We start from the raw sequence: 26,462 nt of genomic DNA on the forward strand, positions 1-26,462 counted from the left end.
GGCCGAAACATGGCACAGGACGGCCGCCGTCAGGAGTCACTCCACATACTAGAGAGATCAGATGTACCGAAGAATCAGATCATCAACTTCTGTCCATGTCAGCTAGAGCACTGCTGTTATTAAAGCAAAAAAGAGAAATATCAAACACTACTAAGACATTCTGAAATACATATAAATTGTATATAGAGTACCGTTAATGTATTACTATTTTTTAATGTTTATGAAAGAAGTCTATTATGATATATTACCTATAATTATATTGTGAAATATTATTACAATTTAAAATAATGGTTTTCTATTTGAATATACTTTAAAATAACAAATCATCATATTAGAATGATTTCTGAAGGATCATGTGACTGAAGACTAGAGTAATGATGCTTTGTGTCACATAAATAAATTATATTTATGTGACACAAAGCATCATTACTCTAGTCTTCAGTCACATGATCCTTCAGAAATCATTCTAATATGATGATTTATTATCAATGTTGGAAACAGTTGTGCTGCTTTTTTTTAATAACCTGTGATAATTTTTATTCATTGATGAATAAAAAGTATTAAAAAAAGAACAGCATTTGTTTAAAATAGAAATCTTTTGTAACAATATACACTCCTGTTCAAAAGTTTGGAGTCTATTTTTCTTTCTTTCTTTTTTGAAAGAAATTAATACTTTTATTCAGCAAGGATGTTTTAAATTGATGCAAAGATTTATATTGTTAGAAAAGATTACTTTTTGTATACAAATGCTGTTCTTTTTAACTTCTAATCCTGAAAAAAGGTATCACAGGTTCTACCATTTTTTTTCAAAAACATGTTTCCAATTCCAAACTTTTGACCGGTACTGTGTATATGTATGTATATATATATATATATATATATATATATATATATATATATATATATATATATATATATATATATATATATAATTTCATCATCATTATAGCATTCTTTATATCACACTACTTCATTATATCACACTACTTATCTAAATACTCCTAGAATGTCAACTAACAAACACTTATTAAAGTTAGTTAGTTCTTATAAAGTCTGAATGTCAGCAGCAAATGTGTAGGACAAGATCATGTGCTATATAAATAAAGCCGAATAAGAGAGATTCACAGTACCTTCTTCAAGCTGCCATGCCATAACCATAGACTGTAAAAAAAATAACACACATCATATAACATACAGCATGAGTGTCCTGTGCTGCAGCAGATCACGTGTTAGAGGACTGATGTGGTCAGATGGGGTGTTACAGTCCCACAGATGTGTGCTACTGCTTGTGTTTGTTATACAGATGCTTAACGTGCATGTGAGAACAATGTTTTATCAACCAACTGAACAGAAAAGGGCAAAATGTGGGTATCCTGGTCAATGCTGCTACTGGCTTCCTGTTTAATCAAGCGCACAGCCAAAAGTCACGGTGTCTTTCAAAATAAAAGTTTGACCATGTGATGGAAAAATTATCTTTATTGGACAAGAGTGAAACCATAATGAATTTGGAGATGGGATATAAAAATGTATCAATAATTAAAATATTAACGAAACTTTGAATAAAAAAGAAAAATTGATTAATGTATAATTACACAAGTAAATCATTGTCATGAATGAATACATAAAAATAATTTTAATTACTGGGAATAGTTTACGACAATTTTGTCATAATTTACTCATCCTCAAGTTGTTTCAAACCTATATAAATTTCTTTCTTCTACTGAACACAAAGGAAGATATTTTGAAGAATGTCGGTAACCATAATTATGAGAACTTTTCTCGTAACTATGACTTAACATCTCATTGCTAATACAGAAATAGGAAAAATTTTCGTAATTATGACTTAACATCTCGTAGGCTAATAATGAGAAAATGTCTCGTAATTATGACTTAACATCTCGTAGGCTAATAATGAGAAAATGTCTTACAATTATGACTTAACATCTTGTAATAATGAGAAGTTCTAGTCATAATGAGAAACTTTCTCGTAATAATGAGAAACTTTTGTCGTAATAATGAGAAACTTTTTTAGTAATAATGACATCTCAAACAGGGCACGTCCCGCGTCCCCCCATTAGGTCCGCTTTGTGACGTTCCGATGATGACGTTATTTGGTTCGCTTTGTAACTTTCCCTTACCTGCCATTTCCTGCCAACAACACTTGCAAAATCCGTCACCCGCTTCATTCCATTCTAGACGAATTCTATATTAAAAAGTCAAAAGGGGCATTCGTGAGATCCAGAGCTAAGTGGCTGGAAGAGGGTGAAAAAAATAGCTCATACTTCATTAATTTGGAGAAAAGACGACAAGTAAAAAATTCTATTAATAGTTTAATTGTGGACCAAGTAGAGCTATTCAATCATAACTTAATAGTTAAAGAGGTGTTTAAATTTTACTCTAAATTGTATTCCTCTTCCTTTTCCTCTCTTAATTCTAATTGTTTTTTTCAGATTATAAAAAATAATATAGACAATGTTTAAAGAACTTTGTGAATCAGACATAACCATATAAGAGCTTGATGCGGCTATTAAACAGAGTAAACCTGGTAAATCACCGGGTCCTGGGTTAACCACAGATTTTTATACATTTTTTTGGGATGACCTAAAATATATATTTTTTGAAGCCTTACAAGATTGTATAAATAATAGTGAATTATTGCCAACTATGAAACAAGGGCTTATAATTTTGATACCAAAGCCAGGAAAAGATAAGAGGATATTAGATAATTTTCGCCCCATAACACTAAATACAGATTACAAATTGTTTACTAAAGCACTTGCTTCCAGATTAAAAACAGGAATATCACAAATTATTAGTGTTACCCAATCAGGATTCTTAAAGGATAGGTCAATTCATAATAATATCAGGTTAGTTTTTGATTTGATTGAATATGGTCATCTAATTGAGGAAGATGGTTTCATTTTATTTTTGGATTTCTATAAGGCCTTTGGTGGAGCATTCTTTTATTTTTGAAACTCTTAAACACTTTGGTTTTGGTCCTAAATTTATTAGTATAGTTGGAATGCTTTTTAAAGACATCTTAATTTTATTGTCAGTCAATTTGCTGACGACACTACTCTTTTTTTTAAGGAATGAACAGCAAATACCCTTAGCACTTCAGTCAATCAAGTTTTTTTCAGAAGCTTCAGGTCTACTGCTAAATATGTCAAAATGTGAGCTATTGGCCATTCATGATCATCCTAATTTAACATTATACAATATCCCAGTTAAAAATGATGTCAAATATTTAGGTATCTGGTTATCTAAGAGGATGGATAATTTGGAACATTTAAATTTTGATAAAACTTTGGAAAATTGTAAATTAATAATGAATACTTGGCTGCAGAGAGACATAACGATTTTTGGAAGAATTGTATTGACAAAAGTAGAGAATCTTTCTAGATTCATCTATCCATGCTGTTTCTGCAAAAAAGACAAAGGCAGTTAAACAAATTAAACTTTGATTTTATATGGAAAATGAAGAGTCATTGTATACGTAAAAGCGATATGATTAAAGATTATGAAGAAGGTGGTCTTAAAACGATTGACTTTGATATTATGAATGGGGTCATTAAACTTAGATGGCTACAGTCTTTCATTAATGATAAGTCCTCTTTCTGGTTCGAGATTCCTACTATCGTATTCAATAAATGTGGTGGCATAAGTTTTTTGCTGCAATGTGACTTCGAACTTTCCAAACTACCTGTAAAACTTTCTGCTTTCCATCAACAAGTTTTATTATACTGGAAATTGATTTTCAAGCATAATTTTAGCCCTCATAATATGTCAATCTGGAACAACAGATGTATAACTGTGAACAAAAAATCTTTGTTTATTGATGAGTGGTGGCAGAAAGGCATATGGTCACTAACACATGTAATGGACAATGTTGGAAATATACTGAGCCATGTTACTTTTTGTGCTAAATACAATTTAAGCTGCTCCTCTAAAATGTATGAAAGAATTATTAAGAATATTCCATTACCAATGGTTAAATTAGTAAGTGAACATTTGAAATATTCAATGATAATACCTAAACTACAAGGACTTATTATAGAAAATGTTAGCTTTGTTGACAGAAATTGTTCTAACAAATTCTTAAAGGCACACTGCGGAACTTTTGGCCACTAGTGGCGCTCGACCTGTAACTTTCACGTCTAGCGTCCCTAGAGGCCACAAGCTCCGCAGCACTGTCGCAAAAGTCAACAAAAAGTCAACCGGTCCGCCCATAGACAGTGGGTCAGCTTCCCGTGTCTTTAGATTGTGTGTGCTTGCAGTGTTTGAGGCGGGCAGCCTTGCCGCGCTCGATTCCCTTATAGCAGTCTGCTGAGAGAGAGCGAGCGGCTTAGTGCTAACATGTCTGTGAGTGAATGTGGGCGCGGGACGGCGGGCACATTTACTGCACTAAAATCACCGTCGGCCTGAGCTGACTGTAACTTATGTGTGTTGGTTTCGTTTTACAGAAACCGTGGGACATGTTGTGTGTAGTGTTTGTGGGCACTGAGTCGTGGGAACGTTCACTACATTTGTACATTTGACATGAGTCGATTTTATTTGTGCGAGCCCTGCACTGTGGCGGGCTGTGTTTGTGTGTAGAAATGAACAATGGGCTGTGGGCATTTTATTACACTCATAACACCATCGGCTGTGGCCGGAATACCAGAAAATACTACACTGCTTATTTGATTTATCTGTGTCACCTTGGAAACGGCATTTGTGTGCAGGCAAGCGTTAGCATCGGTCGGGCACCCATCCTCCTCCTGTAGCTCACGCCAGCGAGCGAACGCTGGACCAATGGTGATCCTCGTCCTGGCTTTTCATTTGTCACTATGCCTTTTTCTTTTTTTTAGTGTCCTCTGACAAAACCTTTGCCTTCTTCCTTGTAGCTGTTGGTTCGGCCATGACGAAAACATACAGACGGCAATCAAACGCGAGTTGAGCACTCACGTCAGAATCTGAGGAAGTTGTGGGTGGTGGGGGAAGTGACGTATGCCGTAAAGCGGTCGAATTTTGTAGTTCTTTTTGTGCTCGGGTTCCTACCCGAACCCCGAAGTTACATAGTGCTAGGAAAAGCGATACAGACACCTTCAGGCTTCGGCAGACGTGTCATTCAACCTATTGTAAGTCGATGTACCATCTCAATGGGTTTTGGTAATATATTATAAAGGTTGAAAAGTTCCACAGTGTGCCTTTAAGAGACTGTTTAGTACATCAATGTTTCCCAGGACAGGTATTGAGAAAGTATATTTTTCGTCATTATAAGAAGGAAGAAGTGTGTAAAATTAGGACTAATTTTCTTTCATTTCCCGTTAATCCTAAATGTAAAGAGGTGCACTTTAAAATTTTGAATCATATATATCCAACAAAAGAATTTTTAAGAATATGATTTAATGTTGGGGATTCAAATTTATGTCAAATATCCTATGCAACCTGCATGGCTGCATAACCGCTGGCGGGCCCATTTGCCATTGCATGTTTAAAACAATAATATCTTAGTAAAATCCTAAAGTAATATTGCCAAACTATATATCATTTGAAAGCTTAAAATCTCTAGTTTCCATATTTGGTGGCTGTTATCTAAAATATATTACAGAGGAGCAGAAATTTATCAATTTGCAACAAGAATATTTCATATTCATTAGGAGTATTTAGGCCTTTATTTTGAAATAACAATAAACATGAAAAATCATGAAAGATTGGTAGAAACCTCAGTTTGTTTTCATGCCATGAGTTCAAAAGATAACACCAATTCCATTTTATGAGAAAAAAAGGTCTGAAAATGTTTTAAATATAAAGAAAAATGTTTGGATTCTCGATTTGTAATGCGGCTGCGAGCTATAACGCTATAACGTAGTCTTTATGCATTTATTAGAGGTTTAATTCAAATCAAATACTGCCAAACCACCCATACTACTTCTGAATAGGATGTCTACTTCATAAATTGTATGAAAATTATGGAAATACATGGTTCAGATCACTCAAAACATATATGAAAATGGAGGCGCCCTTATATGGGCAGTAATGGAGTCTGGTGTTCACCTAGTGAAAAAGTTGGGTACTGCGCCCGAATAAAATCTTACTGAAAGCTCATTTTTTGAAATATCAACCTAAAATTTGGAATACAACTTGTTCAGATATTTGACTTTAATTTTCTTGCAGTTTTAGAGTAAAATATATTTTGTAATATATATATTTTATATAAAATATTAATCATTATATTTTTACATTACACAATTTCATTAACTCAAACTTATATAACTTTTTTTCTGTTTCATTTTTTACAATTTCTAGACTTCTACAATAATCTGGAAAACGTCTTCTTTAAAACAAGACCAGCCATAGGTCTATATTCCAAAGCATTCCTGAATTACAACCATTTAAGTTTGGATAGTGATTTTTATGTCTATGCAAAAAAAAGGGGGGTGCCAGTTAACAGGATATGTAAAGTAGAGATAGAAACAGTTGAACATTTGTTTATTTCAGTGCATGTTGGTAAACAAATTTTGGAATGATGCGTTGAGCTGGATGCAACAAAGAAAACCTGTAAGGCTGATACTGTCTTGTTAAGTTTGGACTATTAATTAAGGATAAAAAGGTATCTTTTGTAACTAATAATATGTTGCTTCTGTTAAAATTTGATATACACAAATGTACATTTTTCAAAATTCCTCCACGGTTATTGGTTTTTAAGGAGGAATTTGGAGTATATTTGGAGACAGTGAGAAAGATGAAAAGCCCTAAAGCAGTGTATTTGTACTCCTTATTGGAAGATTTTGGTTTTATAATTTGAAAACTTTTTTTATTTGTTCTTTTTATTTGTTGTATTATTATTATTTTTTATTTTATTTTTTATTTTACCTTGTCGTCAATTTACTGTGCTCAGATTGTTTGTAAAATTTGAATCTACAAATGTCTTTTTGTTAATGTTTTACAATTGTCAATAAAAATAAATAAATAATAAAATAAAAAATAAATCCAGTCGCCCATGCGTTGCCTTTTATCATCAGACCTGACACCTTGCAACTCAGACAAACGAAAAATTGAAATAAAATTTAATCCATATTGGATTTAAAAGGGGATTTGTTTATTCCTTAAAATCCCTTAAATTAACTGTGATCACGGATTTTATCCAGAAACCATGCTTTTTGTTTTGTAGATTGGCATTATAGTTATCTTGTTTATCATTTATATAGCTATAACACCTATCTTAGTTATTGTATGTGTTTGTCTAAATGAGAAAGAAAAAAAAAAGAATAAAGAAAAGGAAAAAATAAGCTATATAATTATTTTTTTTCCGCATCCCAAGCCAAAGTCGTAATTTGACTGCTTTCAGTTTAGTTTCTTTTAAAATATTACTCAATTTTCTCTGAATACTACTTTCAGGACTTATTTATAATATTACTACTTACTTGTTCATAAACAAGCTGTTTTTCTTTGAGGTATCCATCCATCAGAATATTTCTAAACATACTTATAAAACATCCAATTTGATATTTCAATAAAATCGCAGCAATTAACATTTCTTTTGCATAAAATCTTTATTGTTGCAATAGCCAGACGAAGTCATTATAACAACTAGATTACCATGTAAATCCTAGTCTTTTCTTAGACTGCTGAATGTCATCGGTCTCATTCAGCTCTTTTATGTTTTGAGTGGTGCCGTTCACATAACTGGGCATCTGAACACCCGACTCATCATGGACTAGATAGCTTGGTCTAATTCCACCGAACATGGGCCCCAGGCCCCCTCCGACGCCCTCTCTGCCAGCCTTCAGGAGCGGGTAGATGTTTCTCCCTGCCTTCTCGGCTGTTTCGATGACTTGCTTGGCGTATTTCTGGAACTGGTTTTCCTCCTCAACCATCTGAGCGGTGTTCTTCGCCACAAAGTCCTTCTGCTCTTTTTTCGTACGGTGATCCTTTGCACGTTTTTCAGCCTTTACAAAACCAATGTTGCATTAGAGAGAAATGATGAGTTCAATGCATACAATAAATCATATTAAGAGCTAGTATACCCACCATTTCTTGTATGTAGATGTCTTGGAGTGCTTTTCCTTCTTCTTTAGCTTTTTGAGCTTGAAGTTCTTGCTTTTCAATGAAGATTTTATCTGCTTCCTTCTTTGCATTCAGCATCTCCAGAGATTTCTGTTTTTCTTCCTCTGCCTTTCTTTCCAGCTTTTGCCTCTGATACAGAGTTGAGAAAAATGTTTATTTCAATAAATGCATTTCAAATTATATATATAAACAGTGTGATGCTCATAAATCCAACATCACTGTGGTAACATATCTAATACATGGCCTCTTGTGGTTATACTTGTTTTTAGTTAATTCAAAAATGTGAATAATCATGCCTCCATTACTAGACAAAGCATTAAATTGCAATCATGTATAAAAAAATTTGGGAATAGGTCATTTACCATGGATTCTCTGTGAGCAGCGATAGATTTCAACACGGCTGCATGTTTTTCTTCTTTCTCACGCTGCACTCGGATATGTCTGGCCTCACGTTCAGCGACTGCTTTTGCGATGATCTCTTCCTCATTGTTGATTTCTTCCTGCTTCTGCACGGCTAACTTCTGTATAATAGTCTCTCTGTATCTTTGAAGCTCTCTAAGGCAAAAAGAAAGACAAATACAAGCCCAGTTCTGAGACAAAGCAAGCAGGGGAAAGAACTTTCTCTCCAGGTTTCCCACACTTCACCCACACAGTAAATTTCCATGACTTCAATAACCTACCCATTTAGATGTGATTTGTGAATGAGCAAGTTGTAAGAATGTGGATGTCCAATGGTATGTCAGGAAACAATCTTTTGAATTAGTAGATTTATATACTAATTTATTTCAATTTGTATAAATGTTCCCAAAAAGACCTTTCACAGACAAATTAAAGATTGGATTTTTTTTGCGAGCAAGTTTGAATTTGAAACAAACACTCAGAAAGAGCAATTTCTAGTTGATTAAATACACTGTAAACCCCAGTAAGTTGGCAAAACTCAAATAATTTGAGGTTTAAGTAACCAGAGCTTGCATATTTTTGTTTCATACATTTGAATTACTCTTAACTGAAAATATTTGAGTAAGCTAATTCATACACAATTTAAAATTATCATGTAATCTCAACTGAAATATTTTTAGTAGTGGAAACTTGGCAAGCTATAACCAGTTAATTCAATAAGTACTACCTTGCTAATTGGTGACAATGCTTTGATGGCATCAGCATATCATAGCACTTGCTGAATGAGTACAGCAACTTAAAACATCCACTCGTCACCAACCATGATGGTAATCCCCCAAAAAACCAAACATAACAGAAACTCTTAAAGGGTTTGTTCACCCAAAATTAAAATTCTGTCAGTAATTACTCACCCTCGTGTTGTTCCAACACCGTAAGACTTTCGTTCATCTTCAGAACACAAATTAAGATATTTTTGATTAAATCTGAGAGCTGGATCACTCCTCCTTAGGCTTCTAAGGGATCGAAACTTGCCAGCCCAGAAAAGTTATTAAAGACATTGTAAAAATAGTCCGAGTGACTACAGTGGCTCAACCATAAGTTTATCAAGCGACGAGAATACTTTTTGTGCGCAAAAAAAAAAAAAAAAAAAAAAAACGACTTTATTCAACTATTCATTTCATTCTCTGTGGGCCTCAAGATAGTTCACGTAGTGTAACAGCGCAACAGTTCTAGGTTGTACGTCACACGTACCTGAGCCTGCGTGTGACGTACAACCTAGAACCGTTGCGCAGTTACACTACATGAACTATCTCGAGGCCCACAGAGAATGAAATGAATAGTTGAATAAAGTCATTATTTTTGTTTGTTTTCAAAAATATCTTAATTTGTGTTCCGAAGATGAACGAAAGTCTTACGGGGTTGGAACAACATGAGGGTGAGTAATTACTGACAGAATTTTCATTTTGGGGTGAACTAACCCTTTAAGCATAACAAAACATTACGCACTACTAAATCTCCCACTTAACATTAATCTGGCACAAAAATCATCATATGACACTTAATTCTAGCATTTACTCTCCCTTTTGAGTGTCATGGCAAAGCATGCTGGGAAATAGAAATCCAAGCCCAGTTTAAATTAAAAGAAACAAGTTCATAGTACTCAAAACAATAAAACAATTCAACTTAAAATGTGTCCGTTTTGTGAACTCAAAAGAAGAATAAAGTTTTAAATTTGATATACTCATAAAAGTTAATTTGATAGAACATATTTGTATAACTTGAGTTGGTCGGTCCTACTCAAAACAATTAATTATTTTGAGCGTTAGGGTTTTCATATATGAAGCTAAAAAAAATAACTAAAAAAAAAATAAAAATAGATGAGACAGAGGAGAAACTTAACCTTAAACTGTTGGAAATACTATTAAAATATTGCCTTGGCAACTAATTGAAATAACATTTCAATTTGTAAGTTGAAGTACTAAAATTACTAAAACTAAACCTGAAATAAATATAAAATAAACCTCAAAAGAAATATAACAAAACGAATTAAAAAATGACAAAACCACATACCACAATTCCTAAACCTTAAAATGAAAATATAAAAATAAAAGGTAATTCAAAAGATTACAAAATACTATACTATAAATAATACTGAAAGCCCATGATCCCAAGAGATTCACAGTTTTAAAGTAACAAAAATGCCTAAAATGCTAAAAGTTATTCTATCTGTTATCTAGCATTTAATATATCAAGTTTAGTATGGGTTGGAATTGTTTAACATAAATAATCAGCATGCTGTGTGTTTTATACGTGTTAGCTCTCATAAATGTAAAAGAAATCCTCCTGAAAATCAATTGCAGGGAGCAAAATAAAGAAGTACATTTCTGACACTAATGAGAACCCTGTCATTAATATCAACCACAGGACGCATTTCTATTGTCTTATGTACAATACCTAAATATTTCCTCCTGCTTTTCTTTCCTCATTCTCGTCACTTTTTCTTTATGGCTGGCGAGCTGCTTTCTTTTCTCCTCCTCTTTCTCCTGCCTCCGAGCCTCTGCTGCTTTCATCAGCTCTCTGTTGGTCAAATGGTCCTGACGGAAGACAGAAGAAGGGATTTCAAAACAGCATCTGATTCAATCTGCTTTTACAGTGTGAATGTTGTCCAACAACCGCCTTACACGAAAAGCATTCATTGTGCTTCTCTTCTCTTCCTGATTCTTGCGCTCTTTCATGGACTGTTCCCACAGCTGAAGATCTCGGAGTCGCTCAATTTCTTCAGCCTCACTTTTGATCTCCTGCCTCTCCTGCTCTTTCTTCATTTCATGATCCTTAAACCTAATAAAGCGGGAAACATCAGACACCTTGTAATTTCCAGCTAACAGGGAATGTTCTCAGAACTTTAGATAAGGTTCTCTCAAAGTTACGAACAAACGTTCTTCTAGTAACATTAATAGAATGTTCGTTCAAAGTTATCTGGTTAATCATGTTCTCAAAACATGAACACAAAAACATTATTTATACATCATTCATGGAGTGTTTCTTTTTTTTATGAAATGTTTTAGTTGGACAATCGTCTAACATTTTTTAAATGTTACTAATTATTTCAGCACGTTCAGAGAACATTTCAAAAGCAGTGTTCGGGGTATTGCATTACTTAATCAGATTACTTTTTTCAAGTAACGAGTTACTTTACATTTACATTACTCTTAAATTTACTCTTAAAGTTACTCTTTCAGAAAAGTAACACAAGTTTTCCCATTTATGGACTGATAGCTCTCCTGTCCCCATGTTGAGAGAAATCGGGAGTAAGTGCAGAGGCGTTTGTGTGTTAACATGATGGTTATGCACTTGCACAAAAACATATTCAGCATTCCTCAAAATGAATAAAAACTGTAAAAACTCAGAATATGGTAATATGTTAAATAATACAAATACTTTATGTATTTAATCTCACTTTATTAAGCAATGCCTTTGCTGTTGACCTTTGATGTTCCAATTACTAATAAGCAAAAATGACTTTAGATAAACAACACATTTGTGTTTCATTTTTTTATTGCTGAAATAAGAGTGTTGAACTTCTCATGCATCCTATTTCATGGATGGCAGCACAGCTGAAATGTTTGTTTGAGCTGCGCCCTTTACTTTACAGGCATGAATTTGCATTTCCTTCAGCCTTTCTTTTCCCTTTTGGTACATTTGCCAAAACTTTTTTTTTGTTATTAAAAAACAAGCAGCAAGCAAGCCCAGCCAAGTGAGAAAAAGTAACACAAAAGTAACGTAACACTACTTTCCATTAAAACTAACTAAGTAATACAATTAGTTACTTCTAATGTAACACAATATTGTAATGTATTACTTTTAAAAGTAACTTTCCCCAACACTGTTCAAAAGTAACATTCCCATAATGTTTGAAGAATTCTAAAATGGAATGAAAGAAAAAACATTTTAAATGTTGTTGACACTTTGAATGTTTAGAGAACATTCAGAAATAACATTTATATATTAATTGGAATTTTAGCAAAAAGTTTTTAGAGCATATTTTTGTTAGCTGTGTTTTTGTATTGAAGCACGAATGCACTTTAATTTCTCCTTACTGTAGTTTCAAGCTCTCAGAAATGGCCAGTTGGTCTTGTTTCCTCTGCAGTGCTTTCTGCTGCTCCTGCTGGACAGCCTGTTCTTCTCTGCAAGCCATTTTGGCCAAGATGTCTCTGTCTACGTCTTTGCTGGCATTCTGCTTCATGCGTTTTAGCTCGATCTGAGCCTCCCTTTCCTTCAGCACCTCCGCCAGCATCAGAGCGCTCTATAAAAACAAGAGGATATAGGCCATGAGACGGGACCCCAAATTTGGGCTACCGGTACCATTTTGAGGGATTACATTTCTTTTTGATTTTCATGAAGGTACACATCTCTAGTGTTGGAAAATGTGTGATAGCATCCGATCCATGGTAGCTTTCATTAGAAATCAACACTTATATCATCCTACTTCAAGGTAAGGTGTTCAGTGACTACAAGAGAGAAAAATTTATCCTTTTATAATTTTAAAAATTTATTAAAAAATGTATAATTTTTTTATTATAAAAATTTATTCATTTTTTATAAAAATTTTATAAAATTTAAAAATGTAAAATTTATTTAAAGATAAATTCATTTATCCTTTTTCTTGACATATGTTTGAAAATCGTCCTCCGTAACCAAAAACTACCTTGAATCTAATGCTATCACACATTTTTCAAATACAGGGTCATATACCTACACAAAAATCACCATGCGGTTTAATCCCTCAAAATGGTACCAATCAACCCTCTGTCTCACGGCCTAATAGTTTCTACTAACATTTTACCACAGAAAAAGATTTGTGATCTAATAACGTAAGACACAAACATGGAAGCCTTTCACTCTGTCGTTCTGGTAGTACTGCTGGGTTTTTGCTTTCTCAATGGCCTCCTTTCGTATCTGGGCCTGATATTCCGCTTCTTCTATGTCAAGTAGTTTCTTCTCCTCTTCTTCGATCGCCTCTCGAATTGTTTTCGCCTCTAGCTTTTTTTGTCGTTGTCCCTGTAAGAACAAAATCATATTTGTTTGTTGTACTTTGTTACTGTATACATCAAGTCTCATATTAACCCTCACAGGCCCAGGTATTGTTTTATTTTAATTTCTTTATGAAGAAAAACTCAAATATCACATTAAGATGACATTCAAATTACAATTTAACATTATACCAAATTGTAACAAACTTAATATTATAATAGGGGCACAGACACAAAAAGTAAAATTTAAAAATTAGACAGAGAGAACTCAGAGAAGTAGAAGTATCTGCAGATGCTCAAAAGTATAAATAACGGTAAAAATGTTTGTATTGTTGTTGTATTCCCTAACAATGAAAAATTTTTCTAAAACATTTATTGACCTTAGTTAATGTTAATTTTATTAATACATTTTTTTAATCAAAAGTTGACAGTTTGTTAATATTTAATAGACCTGAGCTAACACGAACTAACAATAAACAGCTGTATTTTAATAATTAACATTAACAAGGATTTAAGATATACTGTAACAAATGAATTTCAAATTAGTTTTACTTAATGCATTAACTAATATTGTAAAGTGTAACCTGAAAACATTCTAAACACAAACGGCATACAAAATAAACAGGAGTATTAACAAAATATTATAATACATTATACTGTTCATACGAGCTAAAAATTCCAAACAAATAACTAATTATTCTTATTTCTTAACAAAGACTTAATAAAAAGGCCTATTTTCCTCCTTAAAAGTGTTTAGGTCATTAAAAAGCGTGATGTTTACGCATATTTAGTTTTAGGGAAAATTTTGTAGGTTTTCAAGTAAGTATCATTGCTCAGTGAGTCTAATAAGTACGGAGCCCCGCACATGACATGCAAGAAAACAAATGTAAGTTAATTGTGTGCACTATTTACTAATTCGTTCGCTCGATTTAGCCTACTATTTATTCCTGCATGTCATGTGCGGGGCTCCGTAATTAGAGAGCTACAATTGCATTAATTCCAGTGCGATGCTCACAGCTATGGTGTTGGACCAGTGTTTGACGAGCTCTTTAGAGCGCATGTGCAGCGCCTCCCGCTGTTCAGCCGCTGCTATGACACTTCTGTTGTGATGATTCACTCCGTTCACACTGTCCTGCACGCGCTGCCATTCAGATTTGGACAAAACTACCACTTGACGAAGGTCTGCTTCGGTTTTCTCCATATCCGAACTCACAACTGTATGCATTCGACAACACATTTCCAAGTTATTATAAAAGCTCTAATTATTGTCAGATATTTTGTTGCGCAGTATTTTTTATTCTCACCTTGTTTACTCGAGCCTTTCCTCCGACCGTACTGGACGACACCTGTTCTTACTAAGGCTGTTGACATTTTAACTCCTCACATTAGTTGATCTAGATGTATATTGAGATGCTTTTATATTTTATTCCTTCATACATCGACGAACTTGGCTAACGTTGGTAACATGCTCGGACTCTCTACACTGTGTTGCTCGGCAACCACTTAAACTTTTGTTACACTGTTACCCAGCAACCCTACATGTGAAGTAGGTGACGTCATGCGAATCCTTAAAGAGCCAGCAAACCAAACTGGTTTAGCCAAGTTGGTTCATTTGCCTTGAAATTCTTTATGGAATGAAATGAAATTATATTTACTTTAAATCCTTAGTATAGAACTTGCAATAATACAGATACTCTCGTAAGCCTTTCTTCTTGGTCTGGTACATTTTAAGACAAAATGGAAAAATAGCCTACTATATTCAACAAGTAAATTCTTCTACATGATTTTACTTCAGTGATATTGACTTCTAAAGTAGGGTAGACCAGGGACTAGTTTTCACACATTTTATTCCAGTAAATAACAGAGTTATATTGTTTTTAACTGCTTTTTTTCTTTCAAATTAGTGTTGATTTAATGTTACTGAACATGTAGTGTTGTCACACTATATGGGGTAAGTTGTCACAACTGAAACTTGCTTTACAGTGATACACTTCTGAAACACAAATGTCATCCAGTGTTTAAAAAAAAAACTTTCACATTTTGATGAAATCTCAATAAAACAAAAAATGCATAAACTTTATTATGATTTTAATAACTTTACTAGATTATTACTAACAGATAAGTCAAGGCAAGAGAAAATGGCAGCAGAATAAATTTCTGTCATGTGATCACCTAATTGGTCAGATGCTTGAGCTTGTGTGAAGAATTAGTCCAACTGACCTGTAATAGCCTTCTTTTCATCCTATATTCACTTTAAGCTCAAATGAATAGATCATTGATATAATAAACACCCATTAAAGTATAGAGATCCAAAACTGCAGACATTAAGAATAAATAAATGTATAATAGGAAATATATAAATAAAAGTGGACATAAATAATTAAATGAATGTGGGGAAAAATGAATACATTTTTGTGAGAATAAATGTAATAATAGGAAAATACATAAAGACATCTAAAATGTGAAATATATAAATAAATACATGTTTGAACAGTAGATAAACAAATAAGTAAATGTGAGTATAAATAATTGTAATAATAGGAAAATACATAAAGAAATATATAAAAGTGGAAATAAATAAATACATGTGGGAAAAATAAATAAATGAATAAACAAATAAATAAATTGATGTGAAAATAAACAATATAATAAATAATAAATGTAATAATAGGAAAATACGTAAAGACATATATACACGTAGAAATAAATATATGTGGGGAAAATAAATATTTAATGTATTTTCCTATTATTACATTTATTTATTTATTCTGTCATTCATTTATTCATTTGTTTATTCATACAAATGAATAAATGAATGTGAGAATAAATAAATAAATGTAATAATAGGAAAATACATAATGAAATACAAAAAAGTGGAAATAAGTACATGTGGGAAAAAAAATGTATAAATAAATACATAATTTGATATAATAAATATATGTGGGAAAAATAAAATGAATGTATAAATATGTAAATACATGAAAAAAACAGTAAATATAAATACAGAAAATAATAAATAAAGGAAATAGTAATACACAAATTAATTTAATTGAAAGTCATTTCTTTCTTTCTTTCTTTCTTTCTTTCTTTCTTTCTTTCTTTCTTTCTTTCTTTCTTTCTTTCTTTCTTTCTTTCCCTGTTATTTATTTATTGTTAATTTCTGCAGATTTGTGGGTCAATAATACCTGCGTTGCCATTACAGATTTGCGCAAAACTTGTGCGATATTTTTTTAAATGTCGATAACGAACTATTGCGCAATGTGTGTTGCTTCTGTTGCTCATGCAGAGGCAGGAGGACCTCCAGGAGGCGCGTGAAGGCGGAGTTTATATGAGGAGGAGATCTTGATTCAGAACATCAGTTCGCACGCGATCAGTCGTTTGAGTCGAGTCGAGTCAGTGAATCAACAGCCATGGCTCCGGTATCAGTCAAACGCGTTTTAATCAGTGAAAGTGTTGATCCATGCTGCAAAACTATTCTGCAAGAGAATGGCATCGAAGTGACGGAGAAGCAGCAGATGACTAAAGAGGAGTTGATAGCAGAGATTCAGGTAAGTGATTCTGAAGTTGTGCAGCAACTTCCCTGGAATATCAAGTGGCTTGATTTGAATCGCTGCCAAGCTAATGGCGTCTTCCAATGCAGCAGCAGTACAAATGTGATATAAAATATTAGCATGTGAATGCGTGACTGTTGGATGTGCTAGCTAAAGTGTGTGTGTGACTGTCACCCCTCCTCCTCCTCTACAAGAGTCTGATGCAACAGCAGCCTGTATCTGCACCATATGATTCACAACTTTATTAGACATCAAACAATCAATCATGAGCCTTTCCCAGTGCAGTATGCTTAATGCAAGTGTGTTTTGCTCTCTGCATGCGTTTATCATTTGCATTATCACCAATGATTCTGTCATTGCAGCACGCCAGGTATTTTACAGATTCTGTAAAGTTTTTCAAAAAGAAAAAAAAATCTTTATGATGTCAATATAGGCTACTATAATATAAAAATAATAATAAATAAATAAAAGTAGTACAAATTGAAATTGCATGTTGACTTGCATGTCGTTCTTATAAAGGTTTGGGATAAACTTAATAATACCTTGTTTTACATGCCAATTTTGTTTACATGTCTTACAATCTTTTCCCCCAAGAATTATGATGGTTTAGTCGTCCGATCAGCAACCAAAGTTACTGCTGATGTCATCAATGCTGGCAGTAACTTGAAGATCATTGGCCGGGCCGGAACTGGAGTTGACAACGTGGATGTGGATGCAGCGACCAAGAGAGGAATCATTGTCATGAAGTAATGAAGCATGTTGAGTCTTGCTCTGACCTCTATTCTCTGTGTTTTCATTGCTAAAGCAGGTTGCTCTAGTTGTGCACTCCTCTTTATTCTGTTGTTAAAGGAATAGTCTGCACCAAAAATACAATCATCATCATTTATTGACTCTCATGTTATTTTAAAGGGTTAGTTCACCCAAAAATGAAAATTATGTAATTAATGACTCACCCTCATGTCGTTCCAAGCCCGTAAGACCTCCGTTCATCTTCGGGACACAGTTTAAGATATTTTAGATTTAGTCCGAGAGCTTTCTGTCCCTCCATTGAAAATGTGTGTACGGTATACTGTCCTTGTCCAGAAAGGAAATAAAGACATCATCAAAGTAGTCCATGTGACATCAGTGGGTTAGTTAGAATGTTTTGAAGCATCGAAAATACATTTTGGTCCAAAAATAAATAACACAAACTACGACTTTTTTTGCCCAGCCATATTTATTTGAACCCGAATACACGGACGCACCAGACACACGTCAGCAGCGTCACTGAAGCGGTCACTGAATAAAGTCGTAGTTTTTGTTATTTTTGGACCTAAATGTATTTTCGATGCTTCAAAACATTCTAACTAACCCACTGATGTCACATGGACTATGAATGTCTTTATTTCTTTCTGGACAAGGACAGTATACCGTACATACATTTTCAATGGAGGGACAGAAAGCTCTCGGACTAAATCTAAAATATCTTAAACTGTGTTCCGAAGATGAACGGAGGTCTTACGGGCTTGGGACGACATGAGGGTGAGTCATTAATGACATAATTTTCATTTTTGGGTGAACTAACCCTTTAACTCTGTATCATATATTATTTTTCTCATCACACACGCATCTTAGGAGGTGCTAAAAAGAATGGCTAAGAATTCCTTTCCTAAAAGTTTTTTTTAATGCTGTTTTTTAACTTATCTATTTTATTAGTGAAGAAGGTGATAGCAGAAAGATATATATATTTTTTATTTGTATATTTTTAGCACTCCGAGTGGAAACACAATCAGTGCTGCTGAGCTCACCTGTGCTCTTTTGATGAGCTTGTCAAGGTAAACTGGCAAAATTATTCTTTAATAAATTAAAAAAATTCGTTTTTTTTAAAGGGTTCATTCATATCATGTTTTGAGATAAATAATTAATTGTGTTATGAAATTATTGTAAAATTCAGAACTCTGAAGTCACTGATGTCTGATGGTTGGTCTGAAATAGGGAAGAAAATGGTCAAACAATAAATTAATAAACTAAATTTTGTCTGCTTTGGACTGTAGAAAAAAATGTAAACATGATATTATCCCTTTAAGTTTGTTAAATTGAGCTTTCACAATCATTAAGTTATGTTCTGTTCCTATTAAACACCTTATTAAAAAATTCAAATAATATATTTATTATTATTTTATGCATTTCTTAGACATATTCCCCAGGCTGTCATGTCAATGAAGGATGGAAAATGGGATCGTAAAAAGGTATGCACACTTTTTGTCCTGTGTTTGTGTGGCTGTTGGCAATCACAGATGGAATATGTTCAGGGCATTGCATTATGGGCAGTGGTGGAGGAAGTACTGAATCTCAGTACTTAAGTAAAAGTACAAATAACCAGAGACATATTTACTTTAGTGAAAGTAGAAGTACCACAATGACAACCCTACTTAAGTAAAAAGTACCTGATTTTAAATGTACTTTAAGTATTAAAAGTAAAAGTACTTGCATAACAATTTATTCTCTTAATGTCTATATTCTAATGATTAATAAAACAGTTAATCCTAACTCATTCAACCTAATAATCCTATAATGATGTTCAATAATGATGGAAAAGCCGTTATTTTTTAAGTTTTTGTCACCATTTCTGAACAAGCTTGCAATTAGGCAATATACACTTCAAGCTTAGTTTGACGGGGTTTGGGTGTAAACGCGATTAATTTATGGCGTAATTCTGAACCTCTTGGCTTGCCATACTAATCCTAACCAAACGTATAATAGGCTACACTCGCACCCCACACCACTACTAAACCTACCCATGCGTATCATATGCACGTAAAAACAAATTTCCGCGTATAAATTGCACGATAAACACACTGCGTGCTATAGAGACGCATTTAGTGTGACCGGGTTGATATATCTATGGCAACCAAACTTCACTGGTGAGACAAACGTGCGACGAACGGATGGCCAGGATGACGTTTTGGCAGGGGAAAACTGATCAGAAAATGTAACAGAACGTTGTAGAAATGTAGTGGAGTAGAAAGTATAATAATTGCTGCAAAATGTAACAAAGTAAAAGTAATAAGTATGCACTATTGATTCTACTTGAGTAAAGATATGTGAAAAATGTACTTAAGTAAAGTAACGAAGTATTTGTACTTCGTTACATTCCACCACTGATTATGGGATAGAGTATTGCATGCAACAAAAATTAGGCAAATCATCAATGTATACATCTATGCATACTGAAAGTTTACAAATACTGTACAAAGTATACACTGATGAGCCAAAACACTATGAGCCCTCCGAAGGTGTCCTGTGGTGTCTGGCACCAAGACATTAGCAGCAGATCCTTCAAGTCCTGTAAGTTGTGAGGTGGAGCCGCCGTGGATCGAACTTTGTTGTTCCAGCACATCCCACACATGCTCAGTTGGATTGAGATCTGGGGAATTTGGAGGCCAGGGCAACACCTTGAAATCTTCATCATGTTCCTCAAACCATTCCTGAACAAAATGTGGAGTGTGGCAAGATGCATTATCCTGCTGAAAGAGACAACGTCCACCGGGGAACACCATGGTCATGAAAGTGTGTACACATGGTCTGCAACGGTGTTTAGGTAGGTGGCACGTTTCAAATTTTCATCCAAATGAATGGCCGAACTCAGGGTTTCCCTGCAGAACATTGCCCAGAGCATCACACTCCCTCCACCGGCTTGTATCCATCCCACAGTGCATCCTGGTGCCATCACTTCCTCAGGTGAACAGCACACATGCACATGGCCGTCCAGGTGATGTAAAAGAAAACGGGACCCATCACACCAGGCGACCTTCTTCCACTTCTCCAAGCTCCAGTTCTGACACTTGCTTTCGGCAGTGGACAATAGGCTCTCTGATTGGTCTGTGGCTACTTAGCCTGTGTGTTGTGACACATTCCTCCTATAAACATCATTTAAAATTGTATGTCTTGTGCCTCACTAGACCTTCTGTTGGCTCGGACCAGACGAGATAGCCTTCATGCATCCATAAGCTTTGGGCGCCCAACACCCTGTCGCCGGATTGTCCCTCCTCAATGTCACTGTTAGTTAATTCTCCTCACTACTGATCGAGAGCAACCCAGAAGCCTTGCCATTTCAGAGATTCTCTGACCCAGTCGCCTTGCCATAACAGATGGCCCTTGTCAAAGTCACTCAGATCTTTATTCCTGCCCATTTCTCCAACACATTGATTACGAGAAATGATTGTTTGCTTACCATCTAATCTACCCAATGTGTCCTTGTTCGGAGATAATCAACGATGTTCCCTTAACCTGTGACTGGTCATACTGTTTTAGTTCATCAGTGTACAAAGTACATACTGCAGAAATAGTATGCCAGTATGCCGTTCCATAGCCATGCTTTCCTTTCTGTGTTAACTCAGTCATCACTAATCAAATGTGATCACTGAATGTGTTGCTTCACATTGTTTTGGTAGAATGGCTGAGGGTTTTGCTAATGATTTTGCAGTTCATGGGTGCAGAGCTGTATGGAAAAGTTCTTGGAATTGTTGGGCTTGGAAGAATCGGCAAAGAGGTGGCGGCGAGAATGCAGTCCTTTGGTATGAAGGTAAGATCTTTGTGACCTAAAAATTGACTTGACTTAAATGCAGGCATGATAGTGATTTTTATCAAATATTTGTATTGTTTTACAAAGATTGAACTTTTTGCATCCCTAATAGACCATTGGGTACGACCCCATCACGCCTCCGGAGGTTACTGCGGGCTGGGGTGTGGAGCAGATGTCTCTGGAGCAACTGTGGCCAAAGTGTGATTATATCACTGTCCACACTCCACTCATGCCCTCCACCACAGGTACACACAACCAAAACTGGACATGTGTCGTCTTTGCCAGTTTGCTCAGGCTGCACAGTTTGGTTAAATTCAATTGTGATTTATTCTGGCGAATATTTCAATACATCTCATATCATATTGCCGTTGCCTGGATGCCCAGACTAAAGTCCTGAGATACCTGCGTCTAATATAATATAATCTGAAACCTGCATCTAATATAATATAATATAATTTTTATTGTTGAATATTTGAAATTCTATAGATAGATAAAATCCCAATTTCAATAAAAAAACATCTATCTGTCTATTCATCCATCCAATCAATCATTTGGCAGACGATTTTATCCAAAGCAACTTACATTGCATTTCAAGCATCCATCCATCCATCCATCACATCCATCCATCCATCCAATCGATCACATCCATCCATCCATCCAATCGATCACATCCATCCATCCATCCAATCGATCACATCCATCCATCCACCCAATCGATCAGATACATCCATCCACCCAATCGATCAGATACATCCATCCACCCAATCGATCACATCCATCCATCCATCCAATCGATCACATCCATCCATCCAATCAATCACACCAATCGATCACATCCAGAATTGCCCCAGTGTAAAATCAAACCATTGATGTCCTACACAGGTCTCCTCAATGACGCCTCATTTGCTAAGTGTAAGAAGGGTGTGAAGGTGGTGAACTGTGCTCGTGGTGGCATCATCGATGAAGCCGCCCTCCTCCGGGCTGTGGAGTCGGGGCAGTGTGGAGGAGCGGGACTGGATGTGTTTGTGGAGGTCAGAGCTTGTCTATCACCCAGACTGAGAACTGTTTTAGCTTTTAGCTGCATAAATATTTGAAATATTACTAATGATTTTGCTGTTATTTTGGGGGGTTCAGGAGCCTCCAAAGAACCGGGCGCTGGTGAACCACCCCAATGTAATCAGCTGTCCTCATCTGGGAGCCAGCACTAAAGAAGCACAGGCTCGGTGTGGGAAGGATATCGCCCTGCAGATTGTGGACATGGTTACTGGCAAAGCATTAGTGGGAGCTGTGAGTTACGCTCAGTTTTACAGTGTCAGAAATGAGCTTTATGATGGATGGGGCAATATTTGCCCTCTGGAACTGATTTTTCAGGGACATTTTGTATATTTATGAGGGCTTTTTTTTTCTAACCATATAAAATCGTAGCAAATTGTCCTTTGTCAAATAGTTCAGTTAAAATAAAAATGTTCAATCTGAACAATTATGAACGAAAAAGTAGCTGCAAATAATGCACCGAGTAATTTATTTTGTAGGACAAAACATGGAAGTCTTCAAGTAATGTTAACCACAGATATTTATTTTCCAAATTCCACCATGGAAAACCTGAAAATATCAGGAATTTTGAAAATGAAATCCATGCTAGATATTGAAAGGAAAAGCTTGGTACACAACAGCTCTGAAAAATACATTAAATTTATTATATTCTCACTTTAAAAATGATTACACTCTTGTGTATTGTTAAACTTGCTTGCAGGACAAAAGTGATGTTTAGTTTGTGAGTGAATTGTTATTTTTAGTGAATCCGATGAAACCGATTTGCAGATTCATTAGCATATTCCTCAATGAATTCGTTTTAAAAACCCTTATCCAATTAAGAAATTGATGTTATGAATAAACAACACATAAATTGGCAAATGAGAAGCTATCTTTAACATATAAGAAATGACACGCATAACCTCAACTCTTTAGGATATTTACATAGATTAATTTGTTTAAAGCCAGCATGAAATGAAAATTGATATAGGTTATTTTGTAAGTGCATGTTATTGATCTCATTGTAAACTATTCATCCATACATATGCTTTTTTATTTTTTTTTATTTTTATTAAGCTTGTAATTTTTCATCAATTTTAACTTCATTCAGATCTGCCTCCATCCAATCAACAACCGGCGGACAGAAATAGTCCCCGCCCTTCATTCTTTTGTGTTTCGATAATTTATTTCACTTGAATGTATATCACTATACAGTAGAACTGATCTGCACTACGTCTGTTACATCTAGACTTTAATCTCTTGTTTTATTCTCCTCAGGTCAATGCTCAGGTGTTGGTCAGTAGTTTCTCTCCTGACTCCCATCAGTGGATTCGGCTGGGAGAGTCCATGGGCAGAGTGTTGAAGGCCTGCAGCACTTCTAAAAAACCCTACAGTCACGTCCATGTCACATCACTTGGTAGGTCAATTATTAAGGAATAATTAAGCCAAATATGTTGTCAACTTTTGTTATTAACTCACTCACTAACTGAATGAGCTCTTAAACAAATAGCAGGAAATACTGTTAAATTATTTTAATAACTATTTCATTTACACATGATGCAGGATTGGACACACAAGATTTACACATACATATTTACTGTCAGGTGAAAACCCTTCCATATATACACGTGAGAGTTTGCTGTCCGTCAGGTTATTTTATGGACTTTTAGAGTAGATCATTTTTCCTGAGAAAAATGTTTTATTCAGGGTTTTTTTATTAAATGAATCCACATTTACAGTAGTTGTAAAAGGTCTTAATATCTTAACCCTGTGTGACCACTACAGATGTGTAACTCTCTCTCTGGGTGAATAATTTGCAGTTATTAATTCCATATTCTTAGATACGAAATCATGTTCTTGCTTTGAAGTCCCCCCCCACCCCACACACACACACCAACAAAACAAAAAAAACCTTGAAGATCAGTGTTTTTAAAATAAAATAAAACCCTTCAAAATAGTTGTTGTTAATTAAACCAAAGATGAAATTACATAAAATATAAATATAAGATACAATAAAATTTAATTTAGAAATGTTGCCTAATAAACCAAGTGAAATAGAATAAGTCTAATTTGAAATCTAAGTAGAAATACTTCTTAAACAAAAACTAATGAAAATAACAAAAAACAAAAGAACTGAAAATATAACAAGCTAGTTCATAATAATAATAATAAAACAATAATACAAAATATCAATGATTGAATTTTTAGATGTATTCATTTGTGATGTAAAAAGTCATGCATCACAGGGTTTCATTTTAATAATGAATGAACCAAAGAATCTGGCGTCGCTTTAAAAAAACAAACTAACATGATAACTTTGTCTTGATGAAACAAAATTTGCATTTTATAATGATTACCTTTCTGCTGTATTACAATTAAATAAATGACTTGCAAATGAAATAATGACAATTTATATTTTTATCTATTGGCATTCAATTTAATCATCAACAGTGCAAGGATGCCATCTTGTGGCAATATCATACATTTGTATCCATTTTACATACAATAAACATATAAAATGTAAAAATATAAAAAATATTTAGTTTGTTTGTTTATTTTTTGCTGTTCAGGGCAGTCCTTGAAGAAGTCCACTGGGTTTTTGAGCTCAGCAGCTGTAGTTGGTTTGCTCACTGAAGGCCCTCAGAAAGGCCCCAACTTGGTGAATGCACTGCCTCTAGCTGCAGAGACGGGAATCACCGTAAGACAACTTTACAAAACCATGGTTTTGAACTACCGGTATGTATTTTAGGTTAAAGCACACGTTACGTTAAATCTGTCCCTGTGTCACAAACCCCCAGATGAAGACGGATCATGACGACTCGAATGACCGTGAGGCGTGTGTTGTGGAAGTCTCTGTGAACGGCAGCAGCTGTAAGGCGGTTGGCTCGGTGCAGGCTGGGGTTCCTGTGCTGTTGGAGCTGAATGGAAGTGTGTTTCGACAGCCTGTTCCTCTCAGCGGACACTTGCTGTTCTTCAAGGCCGCCACCTCCACTGACCTCCTGCTCTCCATAACCGGTAAAGGCTGATTCACGTTCTACACATACAGTATAGCTTTTAATGGGAAGAATAACTGAGCAATATTAGGAATTTTAAAATGATGATTTCCATTCAGCTCTAAAATATTGACCAGAAATTGCTCTTTGCATGTCATTTATCGAAAATTACAAGTAATCACAAACGACTGAAAGTTGTAAAAATCTAAATTTATTGGTCAAAAGGCACGAGAACCCTGTTTTATTTTCACTTACAGCATTCTGGAATAAATATATATTATGTTTATTTATATATACATTTATAATAAATACGTTTTTTTTTGTTACTGAGAGGAAAGCATATTCATCATTTTTTTAATATTTACATATTCATTTAACCGTCACTCTCAGCGGTGTGGGCAGTGTTGAATTTTCACTAACAGTGTTTCAGAGAAGAACGAAAAAGGACTTCGCCGTGAGTGTATCGGGACCTTCGGTCTATTAATGCCTTCTTATCTTCCTCAGGGGTTTTGGCTACTGCAGGTGTGGAGCTGGAGTCCTTCAGTGCCTCTACTGCTAGCAGTGGTGTCCAGTGGTACTGCATGGGGATTTCTTCACTGCTGGGGGACATTGGTGCCTTGAAGTCCTTAGTGAAAGAGGCTGCACAGCTCACTGTTTAAATATCTGTCACTGAACCACTTAACATTCCAGCGTCTGAAGCTTGACTGAGTTTCATTACTTGCTATTACTCACAACACTAGATTTCCTGAAGCAACAGTGTAAAAAAGTCAGATTTTTACTTTTGTTGTTGTTATTAGTTCACTAAACCTTATTTCTATTGCAGATATGTGAATGTTTGATT

The 26,462-nt window shown here is 34.8% G+C and overlaps 2 protein-coding genes across 2 annotated transcripts; one reads left to right on the forward strand and one right to left on the reverse strand.

Moving 5' to 3' along the window:
• Positions 1–7,519: 7,519 nt before the first annotated feature.
• cfap210 (cilia and flagella associated protein 210) lies at positions 7,520–14,932 on the reverse strand. Its single transcript, XM_056271468.1, has 9 exons — positions 14,786–14,932; positions 14,497–14,696; positions 13,336–13,509; positions 12,549–12,754; positions 11,133–11,289; positions 10,906–11,045; positions 8,415–8,607; positions 8,017–8,181; positions 7,520–7,934 (listed from the first exon to the last, which is right to left on the reverse strand). Exons 1-9 carry the CDS (start codon positions 14,850–14,852, stop codon positions 7,581–7,583), a joined length of 1,656 nt encoding a protein of 551 aa, XP_056127443.1. The 5' UTR covers positions 14,853–14,932; the 3' UTR covers positions 7,520–7,580.
• A 1,940-nt stretch (positions 14,933–16,872) lies between these two features.
• On the forward strand, positions 16,873–26,443 carry phgdh (phosphoglycerate dehydrogenase). Its single transcript, XM_056271473.1, has 12 exons — positions 16,873–17,029; positions 17,627–17,778; positions 18,781–18,846; positions 19,206–19,260; positions 21,498–21,596; positions 21,709–21,841; positions 22,479–22,627; positions 22,731–22,883; positions 23,907–24,045; positions 25,199–25,326; positions 25,427–25,643; positions 26,126–26,443. Exons 1-12 carry the CDS (start codon positions 16,892–16,894, stop codon positions 26,278–26,280), a joined length of 1,584 nt encoding a protein of 527 aa, XP_056127448.1. The 5' UTR covers positions 16,873–16,891; the 3' UTR covers positions 26,281–26,443.
• The last annotated feature ends 19 nt before the right edge of the window (positions 26,444–26,462 follow it).

This window comes from Rhinichthys klamathensis, unplaced genomic scaffold, assembly GCF_029890125.1.
Source record: "Rhinichthys klamathensis goyatoka isolate OS25496 unplaced genomic scaffold, OSU_Roscu_1.1 h1tg000320l_1, whole genome shotgun sequence".
Lineage (NCBI taxonomy): Eukaryota > Metazoa > Chordata > Actinopteri > Cypriniformes > Leuciscidae > Rhinichthys > Rhinichthys klamathensis.

Bases quoted from the DNA above. Each gene is read 5' to 3' on its own strand.
- phgdh (XM_056271473.1), top strand. From the start codon at position 16,892: ATGGCTCCGGTATCAGTCAAACGCGTTTTAATCAGTGAAAGTGTTGAT. The intron at 22,628-22,730 runs GTCAGAGCTTGT...TGGGGGGTTCAG, and splicing joins GACTGGATGTGTTTGTGGAG to GAGCCTCCAAAGAACCGGGC. The intron at 24,046-25,198 runs GTAGGTCAATTA...TTTGCTGTTCAG, and splicing joins CGTCCATGTCACATCACTTG to GGCAGTCCTTGAAGAAGTCC.
- cfap210 (XM_056271468.1), bottom strand. From the start codon at position 14,852: ATGTCAACAGCCTTAGTAAGAACAGGTGTCGTCCAGTACGGTCGGAGG. The intron at 12,755-13,335 runs GTTTGTGTCTTA...TTGTTTTTATAG, and splicing joins ACAGAGTGAAAGGCTTCCAT to AGCGCTCTGATGCTGGCGGA. The intron at 11,290-12,548 runs GTAAGGAGAAAT...CCGCTTTATTAG, and splicing joins TCTGAGAGCTTGAAACTACA to GTTTAAGGATCATGAAATGA.